This window comes from Sinohyriopsis cumingii, chromosome 9 (genome assembly GCF_028554795.1).
Source record: "Sinohyriopsis cumingii isolate HCF-2022 chromosome 9, ASM2855479v2, whole genome shotgun sequence".
In the NCBI taxonomy this organism is placed as follows: Eukaryota; Metazoa; Mollusca; class Bivalvia; order Unionida; family Unionidae; genus Sinohyriopsis; species Sinohyriopsis cumingii.
In genome coordinates, this window is record NC_142969.1 from 39674179 (window position 1) to 39686609 (window position 12431).

Consider the following 12431-nt stretch of genomic DNA (forward strand, 5'->3'; position numbering starts at 1 on the left):
TTAAAATCTGAGTATGAATAACATCAAGTTCATTTAGAGTCGAAGCATCAATTTAATGTTGACCACGATAATGATCATGGAAGAGTAAAATGATCAACATTTTCCGATTAAAAAAGAAAAAGAAAATATCAAAGATTTAAAAAAAAATAAGGAAATTCTGACATACCTTTCATTATGATTTGAAAGTTCTGTAAGAATATCTGATATTATATCACCCTGATCAATATTTCCTGAAAGACAAAAAGAAAGAAAGATAAATCCAAAGTGTTTATTTATTATCTTTCATTCTATGAATTAAATCTCTTGACCTTTGTTCATTAATATGATAGATGTTGACCAGATCTGCATAATTTGCGGGTCTGCAACTGACTTCTGCTCGTAACAAAGCTTAAAATAAATTTAACTCGAGGTGTTATAATCCATGCATTACAAACAGCCTCACTTGCCACAATTTGCTTTAAATGGTCCCAAACAGAATAGACTGTGTCGGGAAACCAAAGTTATGTCATTCACATTCAGGAGCCATAACTCCTCTAAATGATGATGTGGAAAGCTTGAACACAAATTTTATCAAAGTTTAATTAACATAAATAAGATCTAATGAAAGATAAAGATAATAATCTGATTGACAAGAACCGTAACTCTCTCCAAAATGTAGAAAACAAAGCACAGCATGCATCAAACCGGATTGGAATATAAGGAATAGCATATCTACATCTATGAGAATATAAGCATATAAAGTAATAATCTGAGTTTCCATGTGAAGACAAGAATATATTCAACAAGGTTGTAATTGTCAGTAATGGTCTAGACATAACAAATCCATAACAAACACAGGCAAATGTACAAGAGAATATTTGTAACAAATTACATCAGAATATACTGAATGGAACTGGACCTTTAACTACATCTTAATGCTGAGTAACATTTCCAAATCAGGTCTTTGTTAGAAACTTAAATCAAAATCTTACTCAAAAATATTTTGACCAATCAAATGGCTGGTTTTACATTTTGACCAATCAAATGGCTGGTTCAACATTCTGACCAATCAAATGGCTGGTTTTACATTTTGAGTAAGATTTTCAAGTCTGGAGTAACAAATATTGCCATCTGTACTTGCTTATATAATTCAAATCCAACAGCAACCTGCATGGATCCAGATCTGCTGTCACATCATATGCCATAAGATCTGTAACCATCCTTTTCTCTTATAAGTAATCAGTAGAACCAACAGCATTGACCCTGAATTGCTAGCATATTATCTGCTGACTGATCAGGGTCTATGTTGTTTGCAGTTGGACTAAACTTGTAAGCAAGTATATATGTTACTCAAAATCTCTATGATGACAAATACTTTCTTCACATTTTGCACACATTATATTACAAGCAAATTTCTTCTTGCTTTTTAATGAAAGTATTCTCATCAATTTCAAATTTTTTACCTTGCCTTTGTAACAAGTATTTAGATTGCTTAAAATTGCATCATGGGATATAGAAAACATGAAATTATTAGTTCAGAACATCCAAAATGAACTAATGTATTCATATTATGCCCTTCATGACAATATTTGTAAACAATGTGTTAAAATAAAGTTATTAATCTTTAGATTCATTACTATTTTTATAATTGTTTGTAAATATATGAAATGAACTTGCTATTTTACAGGATTCATGTTGTCATGAAGGTTGAAAATGAATGACACACTATGCATGAACAGCCTTCACTTCACCTTGGTTATTCACGTAGACTGCAACCAATTATCAAGTTTCATGACTTCCATCGTCACAAGCCATAATCAGCTGTTACTTGTTTATCACCATTGCTACTTGTGCTTAGATTTCCTCTTTTTTCATGAATACCAATAAACAAATAAAAAACAAATTAATAAACAACACAGGTAACGATCTTCTACACATCAGGAAAAGTGCCTGTTTTATCTACTGATAAGTCATTGTACATGGAATAGAAACTCATGACTCATTTCACGCAGTGTGAAAGTAATTTTTGGTCACAATGGCCAAATTTGCTTATGAAAGTCATTTCTGGTCACCCTGGCCAAATTTACTCATGCTTGTAGCAACTGATGAAGCAGGTTTATGCATAGGTGATAACGAAGTGTAGTGGATTACTAGCCATGGCTTGTGATAATGAAAAGCTTCATAAATCTGGCAAAATATTATGACATAAATTTATCAGAAGATTGCAGGCAGACATAAATTATCCAAGCTTGGCGGTGAGAACTTCCAACAGATTTAAAAAGCACACACATGCAGGTTTGGATTTACTCGGCAGTACCTCCAAGACTGAATTGTGACAATGTGAAAGGTTGTTACAAACTGATGTCACTGCAGGAGTGCTGATTTCAGTACATTTGCAACTGTTAGAAGTTTATAAATTACACATCTGTAAAACAAAAATGATCCCCTTTCAACAGTATTCATTGGATATAAATAAAACAACCTAATACACTTTTTGATTAAAACGGCTTTCTTTCTTTGAATTTGTGTTAAGTTGATATGATACTTTGTTCTCTAAAAATTGCATTTGTAACAGCATGGGAGCTACAGAATAATTTTTAAAGTGATAAAGCTTCTATGAATCAAGGCAGACTGATAAAGCTTCTTTGAATCAAGGCAGACTTTTCTGAAAGATTATAAATTTGAAAAGATCGTGGATAACTGTTGCCACCACAGGTACCTGGTTATGGTGATCTCGAGGCATGTTAAGAATCAGTATTAACTGGCACATATTTCTGGGTTATGGCAGCAATTTCTTACCATGAGTTAAAACCTGTGCAGCTAATGTTTCTTGTACTACCAAGTAAGGAAAATTCATTCGGTGGTCAGTAAATAAACCAGATTTTAATTACCAGAAAACCTATGTGACTTTCTATCAAATGGTTACAATTTTTGTGCAGTACTTTGATGAGTAACTTTTCACTAACACAAGCTCGGCCAAAGTTTCAGTTTCTAAAATGGACTTAAAGACTTATTAATGTTTACTTAATTATTGTCAGCATCTATTTGTTTTGTAATTTCCAGATACATTGTATTTGTTTGTTTATACATTTTTAAGTGTTATCTAATGCTGTAATGCACTGAGAAGATTAGGCACAGAACAAAGTCCACATTATTATTATTATTATTATTATTATTATTTTTAATTTTTAAGTCAGTGCTATACTATTTTGCTCCATAATGCTATGTTTGGGTTTGAAGTCCATCAATGCCATAGTGTTATTTTTAAGACAGAATGTTGTCTTATTTATTTCATTGATCTGAAATCTTACAGGGCTATAGTTTTGTAGCATAAGATTCTGCATGGCTAACTGTTTGAGAAAAGAAATGAAACTACAGTCCAGTTTTAAATTGTCTGTATTTTAACTGGGCTTGGTATTCTGTCTTTTGTAGATTTAATTTCATAAAACTGCTGAAAGATAGGTTGAACTGCATGTCATCTGTTTTTGTCCATCCAGCATGCACTTTGGACTCACATTCAATATCATTTTTTGGTTTAAAATCACCCACTGGTATCTTCATTAACACTTTCCCAGCTCCAATAATCTGACATAGTTCATAACTTTAAAATCATGGTCATCAGCCAGTATTTGGTTGTCTGAAGATGAACCAAATCCATGGTGGGTGGGTGTGATTTAGATTTTTAATGCAGCATTAAAACTTTCTGTCATACCGCTATGATGTTTGCAGTGTAGCAGTTTATCATCATGTCTATCACTGGGGTATCATGCTGCAGACATGTAGCATCATTTCCCACCCAGTCACATTATCCTGACACCAGGGTGACCAGTCCCAACACTAGCCTCTTAATGCTGAGAGCCAAGCATGGCAGCTGCTAGCACCATTATTATAAGTCTTAGGAATGACTCAACTGGGGTTTTGAACCCACAACATTCCTGCACCAAAGGAAGATGATCTAACCATATAGGCCACCAGAGTGGTCCATCCATGTTGGAAATCAACCATTTTGATGTTCTAGGTTGGCCATATTATAAACACCCATTTGTAAAACTTCTTTGATACAAGGTTCAAACCACTACAAAATGTTTGTTCCAGGGCCCAACATGCCAATCAAATTTAATTCAACACCCATTCAAGTCAAGCAGAAGAACCAGATGTGTAAATAGCTGGCTACCTGTAAAGAAAATGGATGTCATGATAAGCCTTATGATACCATAATGGGCAGTGTGACTTTTGTCATGACAAGCACTTTAAGTGAGTGTGTGTTTGATTTGGATTTTTAACATAGCTTTTAAAAATGTATCAGTCATATCGCTACAGTGTCTGCAGTGTGGCAGTTTATAGTGATGTCTAGCACTGGGGCATCATGCTGCAGACATGTAGCATGATGTCCCACCCAGTCACATTATTCTGACACCAGACTGACCAGTCCTCTTAACACTAACCTCTTAATGCTGAGCACCAAGTGAGGCAGCTGTTAGTACCATTTTTGTAAGTCTTTGGTATGACTCGACCAGGGATCAAACCCATGACCTCCAGTATCTGAGGTGGACGCTCTAACCACTAGGCCACCTGAGCGGTCAAGCACTTTAAGGGTTAACAGTTAAATAAAAGTTATATACTGCACAAAGTACATTTTTATATGCGCAACTTTAAATTAATTTGTAGTTGTTTTCAAGCATCATGGCTCTCCAAGTGCATAAATTCATAAAGATTGTGTGTAATTCCCACATTTATGCAGCCTAGCAGCATCTCTGCATACATGCATTGATTTACTGTAAATGAAAGTTGTGGTACAATTGCCTTGCAGTATCTGCCTTTAATAATATTTGCTGCATATAAACACTTGCAACTGTATGCATCTTCAAACATATACCCTTATCTGCCTTTGCATACTGCATAGGCAGATCAGGGTCTATATTGTTTGTTCTACTTATTACTCCTAACAAACTGCATAAACCCAGATCTGCCAGCATATTCTGTGAACATAGATCCGAGTTTGTGCAGTTTGCAGTCAGACTTGTATTACAAGTGAGTACATTCAGCAAGTATTCATTTTAGTTCATTTTTATTTATAAATGTTGATCTCTGTTTACAAAATATAATAATATAAAAAAAAATATAATAAATTTAATTTCTGACTTGTGCAGGAACAAAAAAACATTTCACGTGTGCTTTGAAAAATGTGGCAGCATTGATAAAATTGAAGCTTTAATGTATGGGGTTGGACAAAAACAACAATATCAAAAATGCTGTAAACAAATTTTCACAGATTTTTCAAAACAATCATGCTAAAATATAGACATAATGCAAAATAATAAAATACATGTCAGCAATCGTCAAACAAGAGGAAGCAAATTCTAAAAGTTAACAAAAAAGAAAAAGCATTTAAACATAAAAACTACACAAATAAATTGGACAACAAACATGCACAATACTTCTACATAGCCACATATCAATAAACTGGAGTTTTAAATCATGTCAATAGTATGAACAATTAAATTGTATTCACTGTTAGGGAGCCAAAGTGACTCAGTCTGACAATTAGTGGGTGACACTAACCCAGTTTTAATGCCATGGTGTTACTGGGTATGACACTTTTTCTCCCATTGCCTCGGGATTCAATTATCTTTCACATGATGGTATCCTATTCAGTACTGCTAAAAAAATCAATCATTCTTTGTCAACTATTTCAAAATCTATCAACTCTGTACCCAAGTTGATGGTGCAAGGCAGTTCTGAGGACAGACTGGCTGATTTATTGATGTTTAATGGCACATCAGCACATGAAAGCTCTTGCTGTGTTATGCCCTGCCCTGAGACAAACTATGGTGGCAGACGTTGCCTAGTCTAGGCAGGATTCGAACCTGCTTTTGTCTGGTTGGATTTCAGGGCACTAACCACTGAGCCACTGCAGCTGGACTACATGTGACTCATACATGTGCAAGCCCCTAGGATCAAATTCAGGACAGCAGATGTGCAAAGGGAGTGTCATACCACATCAATGAAAAAAGCGCTGGTCTGACATTTATGGCAGATATATTGAATGTCAGATCAGCACCCTTTTCGTTTTTGTTTGGTTCAGTATTTTACAGAATGGCAAGTACATCAATATGAGCTGAGGTAGCTAGAGTAATGTGCTTTGCCCAAGCACACAGTATTTCATTTATGATCAATGAGAAATCCTATGATGTCTTTTAGTGAAAACTTCATGTCGATACAACCATCCATTCTGGGGAAGTAGCAATAATAATTTAAAGATGGGCATCATGGTGGCCATCTAGTATGTTCAAGTGGCATCATTTTCTTTTAGGACCAACTAGACTTTGTGTGTGCAAAGTTTCTTGGAAAATGTCTATTAGTGAAGGAGGAGTAACATTAACAAACTTTAACTAATGGACAGATGGATGGATGAATGACACAGAGAGTGCTGGCAACTGCATCAACTCTTCTGGTCTATGACTAGTAGAGCTAACTAGAACCAATTTACATCAACAGGATTTGAGGAAAAAATAGTCAAAACTGTTGTCTGATGGCTACAATTACTAATGACAAAATTTACAAGGCAAGTAACTCTTACAATCCCATCGCACCATTCAACTCTGTTCAAGTTTCACCCAAACCCTTCCCCCTATTATCCCTGCTCAATTTACACCCACCCTTCCCTCTGGGAAGCCAAGTCTATCTGCACTCTGTCATATCATTTGTGTGCTAATGCATGCTTCAAGTGTGTGTTAATACCAGACTCCAAAATGGACTATCTGTTCTGTCTGAAACTAAAGTTACAGTATTTCTTACACAGTAAGACAAGGGGTACAAGTCTAATAAATCTGTCTAAACAATGAGAGTAGGTTTATTATAAATGATACATTTAGGAAATATTTGACCAAATTTATAAAGATGGGTGGGCTTATCATTACATAAATACTGTAATAATATTGCTGGCAGGCTTATCATTACATAAATACTGTAATAATATTGCTGGTGGGCTTATCATTACATAAACACTGTAATAATATTGCTGGTGGGCTTATCATTACATAAATACTGTAATAATATTGCTGGTGGGCTTATCATTACATAAACACTGTAATAATATTGCTGGTGGGCTTATCATTACTTAAATACTGTAATAATATTGCTGGTGGGATTATTATTACATAAATACTGTAATAATATTGCTGGTGGGCTTATCATTACATTAACACTGTAATAATATTGCTGGTGGGCTTATCATTACATAAATACTGTAACAATATTGCTGGTGGGCTTATCATTACTTAAATACTGTAATAATATTGCTGGCTATGCAGAAGAGGCAAACTGATAAAACTCTAAAGGAAAGAAAAAGGATAAAAATGGAAGTTAACACATACCATCAGACTTATTTAAATCACTGGGCAAGCCAAGCAGCCGGGTCCATGGATCTATAGACCAATTAAGCAGTAAGCACTTAAAAAAACACTGCAGCTGATTTTGCATATTTACATATCAGTGACGCCTCAATTTTAATATTATAGATCTCTTTCTCTTAGTTCACTGTTTAATTACTGATCATATTTATGCTGTTTATTTAAAGATGTGAAAAAAATCCTCACTCCTAACAATGTTATAAGAGATGTTAGACAAGTCTTACATTTTTTATCACTGACGGTACCTGATATGTATCATCTGATCACCATAGCATTTGCTTAACAATACAGATGATGGTGGATGTAAGGTAGCAGGTGGGGTGACAATGATTAAAGTGTTTATATGGTGATGACAATGGTCATTGTGACAGTGACCGTGATCAATGATGATGATGATGATGATGATGGTAGTCTTGATTGTGACTGCGATCAATTATGATATGATGGTAGTATCAATTGTGACCATGACCAATGATGATATGATGGTAGCATTGATTGTGACTATGATCAATGATGATGATGATGTTGATGGTAGTATAGTATCGATTATGACTGTGATCAATGATGATGATATGATGGTAGTACTGATTGTGACTGTGATCAATGATGATGATGATGATGGTAGTTTGGATTGTGTCTGTGATCAATGATGATGATGATGGTAGTATGGATTGTGACTGATCAATGATGATGATGATGATGATGGTTGTATTGACTGTGACTGTGATCAATGATGATGATGATGATGATGATGATGGTAGCATTGATTGTGACCATGATCAATGATGATGATGGTAGTACTGATTGTGATCAATGATGATGATGATAGTATTGATTGTGACTGTGATCAATGATGATGATGATGGTAGTATGGATTGTGTCTGTGATCAATGATGATGATGGTGATGGTAGTATGGATTGTGTCTGTGATCAATGGTGATGATGGTAGTATTGATTGTGACTGTGATCAATGATGATGATGATAGTATTGATTGTGACTGTGATCAATGATGATGATGATGGTAGTATGGATTGTGACTGATCAATGATGATGATGATGGTAGTATTGATTGTGACTGTGATCAATGATGATGATGATGGTAGTATGGATTGTGTCTGTGATCAATGATGATGATGATGATGGTAGTATGGATTGTGACTGTGATCAATGATGATGATGATGATGGTAGTATGGATTGTGACTGTGATCAATGATGATGATGATGATGGTAGTATGGATTGTGACTGATCAATGATGATGATGATGATGGTAGTATTGATTGTGACTGTGATCAATGATGATGATGATGATGGTAGTATTGACTGTGACTGTGATCAATGATGATGATGATGATGATAGTATTGATTGTGGCTGTGATCAATGATGATGATGATGGTAGTATTGATTGTGACTGATAAATGATGATGATGAGAACTGTGACACTAATAAAAAATGACAGTGGTGATGTGACAATGAATAATGATGATGGAGATGATGAAGGTTGTGACAGTGATGACCAATGACACTAGAGATGATGATTACTGTGGTAGTGGTGATGATGATAAAGGTGAAAGTGATGAATAATGATAATAGTGATGATGAGTGTGATAGTGATCGCTAACAGCAACAGTAATGATGATGACTGTGAAGGATCAATAATGACAGTGACTATGATGATTATTATGGGAGTGATGATGATGATATAACGATCATGATGAAGATGATAATGGTGACATTGATCAATTATGACAGTGGCAATAATGATGATAAAAGTGACAATGATCAATAATGACTGGTGATAAAGCAGAACGTGGGAGTGACAAATGATGATAATGTATGTGATAGATGAGTAATGATAATGGTGACAATAATGATATTGACAGTTAACAATAATGATAGTGGCGACAATCATGATTGTGACAATGATCAATAATCACTGTGATGAACATGATGAAGGCTGAAGTTATTGTAAAAGTAATGACAATTTTGATAATGATGACAACAATGAATATGATGATAATGGTATTAATAATGTGAAGAATGAATATAATGTCCATGATTTGCTGCAAACAAACAAAAATCACAAATTTAGAATTGACAATTAAAAAAAACAACATTATTCTTACAAACAATTTATTGTGTAAAAATGTTTAAATCCCATTTGGCTAACCACAAGACATTGGAGCTTTATGTCCAGGTACTTCACAAATATCAGAATGGTTGATTACTGCTTGATAATGGGTACTGTACTATGTCATTACATTTTTTCCTGGACAGTCAACTGTACAAAATTACCATCTTAGGTATATCATTTTTTGTGCAAGGTAAAATTTGGAAATTTTGATCATATGAGGTTTCAGTTTGGAGTTTTATTTTGACTGATTCATGAATGCAAAGTAAAACAATTTGTTGCATGACTATTGAAAAAAAAATATGGATATTCCAATTCTTGCTATATTTACATCTGCACCCCTCCCCCAGCTGTAAGCACACTGTTGTAATATTGTAGTCGATGAGCCACAGCAGTTCTTTACAATGTACCTTGTGGACATTTTGCAAAAGAAAACTAGATTTTTTTAAAACATGTATGCCACCACTGCAGACAGTCCAAGTAAAAAAATATAAAAACAATGTGAAATATTGCTATAATTAAAATTCTTTGATGTCACTTATGTCTATGATGATGACAAGAATGCCTTCAGAATACTGTTCTCTTGATTATGCTTTGCAGGCAAGACAGAAAAAAACTGCATTTTACACAAAAATTGTTTTCAAGACATTTATTATTACTATTAGATATATATTGCATGTCACAACACCTTAAGATTGCAGAACTTGTTACTGTTCTTCAATCAGGAATAAGTGACATCTCCCTCAAATCCGGACAAAATTTGACTCATTTTTTCATTCATATATATATATATATATATATATATATATATATATATATATATATGTATGTATTACACAAACTATAAAAAGAGCATTTTAGTAAGGGTAAATAACTTGAAAAGCATGGTCTCATTCAAGCTAAATAAAAATAATTGCTACATTTCTAGAAGCTAGCTTCTGTCAAGCTTTTACTTTTGCCACAACTGACATGAATTCCATACAAAGCACTGTAGATGTCTCACCTTCATTAAAGAATTCTGTATCAACATCAAAGACTGCCTCAGCTAATGCTGCCTTATTGTATGCATTCAAGGTACCCTGAAAAACAAAGCAATAAATTACTTTCTCCTGAAAAATTGATTTCAGACTTTTTCCAAGTTATCAACTATTTTGCATTTCATGGTTGCTAGGAGTCTTAAATTTAAAGACCCCCCCCCACCATTAATCTTCAATTGTAATAAATGAACCCATTCTTTAATCCATGAATCAAATTACAAACAACATTTCATTTTCTGCAGGGGGGCCCCGAGTGGCCGAGTGGTCTAAAGCGCTCACCGTTACGGATCACTGCCATCTCACCTCTGTCTGCGTCGGTTCGAGTCTTGGATTCGGCTAATGTGGTTATGTGAGAAAGCTTGCCAGTAGCTTCTCGTGGGTCGGTGGTTCTTTCCGTGGTTTTTCCGGGTTCTTCCTCCACCATTAATACTGGCCGCCATGTATAGCCTATCTTGTGCTGAAAAATGGCGTTAAACCCTACAACATCACATCATTTTCTGCAAAGCCACAAAAATCAATCCCCTCAAAAATGTTTGACTTCAAATTAATATAAAAATAGATTCTGGTATTACAAGAAAAATGTTTCAAAGTGGAATTTTGCATTGAGAGAAAGGAAATCCCTGTCTAAATTTTACCATTTATCTTCTGTTAGGTTCTGTTGATCTGAAGACAAGCAGTTAGTCCTATCAAATGCATTACAAAGTGCCACACTCAATATGGTTTGGTTGGCAGGGACTTAAGTGTAGTAACATGTGGATGCAAACCAAAACATAAAGGAATGTATCTTCTGGGGACATAACTAAAAAAAAGATGATGTGTGATGCTGGAAATCAACACATTGTAAGGTCTCAACAATGTAAAGGTGCATGATAAATTTGTCTGAAATGCAACATTTTTCAGTAAAAATTATGCTGAGACGACTCAAGTTAGGCAGACGTCTAAGGGTCATAATTCTTCTAGATTATATTGAGTAGTGCTGGAAATGAACTCGTTCAATATCTCATCAAAAAAAAGTTCCATGCCAATAATCCTTGGTAAATTTAAGCTGCTTAAGATCAGTAACACTTGACAATTATGTCATAACAAAGATCAAAATAATTTAAGGTTTTAACAATAGAAAGAGCCTGCTAAATGTGGCTAAAAAATTCAGGAATTGCTAGTGAAGTTATGCTACAGAAGTCACATTTAGAAAAATGGGTAAACAAGCCTGAATTCCTTGAAAAAATTTTTTTTAGTGTGGTTGGAAATCAAGTTCCTATTCTTGTCCATATCATATTGCATCCAAAATTTGGCTGAAATCAAACAATCCTTGGTAAAGTAATGCCATGAAAACAAAAGTATCAAGGACAGATGATTGTGAGGCATAACTCCATAGAGATTACTATATCCTGCATCATCATTGTGATCAAGCCTGTCTTCACTTAAACTAGTTTTTTTCCAGTGTTCCACCATGGACATCATAAGGCCATATGCTACACATAAATTTCAGTGTTTTGCATGTAAAAGTAATTTCAAAATTTACGGAATTATTGAGACTATAAAAGATGGTTAACTACACCACATCTCTTACATGAAAACAGACTGGCCCATGCAAATATGGCCAATGTGTTGTTAAAGCTTCGAAACACCAACAAGTTGACAGTGTTTGGGACCCGTTAGCGACAATCATGTTAGAATTTATAAATCAATGATTTGGATCAGCCTGAGGCAGCTTTCATATTGCCAAGGCTATCAATGGGATGAGGCTATTCATAAGGAAATGAAAACATGAACAAATAAAAAGTCTAGCACAGATCTAACAAAAATGACTATTTTTTCATATACAGGTAATTTGTGTTTTCTAACTGGATGTGGCTGATACATAATTTTCT

General features: G+C 34.5%; 1 protein-coding gene across 1 annotated transcript in view; it reads right to left on the bottom strand.

Annotated features, from left to right (window-relative positions):
- Positions 1-12431, bottom strand: part of LOC149791598 (CLIP-associating protein 1-like) — a 127469-nt gene that overhangs the window by 18827 nt on the left and 96211 nt on the right. Inside the window, exons 24-26 of the mRNA XM_089969458.1 lie at positions 10527-10602; positions 7356-7406; positions 167-230 (exon numbers count right to left, since the gene is read on the bottom strand). Of these exons, the coding sequence (XP_089825584.1) occupies positions 167-230; positions 7356-7406; positions 10527-10602 (191 nt within the window). The remainder of the gene's footprint in view (positions 1-166; positions 231-7355; positions 7407-10526; positions 10603-12431) is intronic.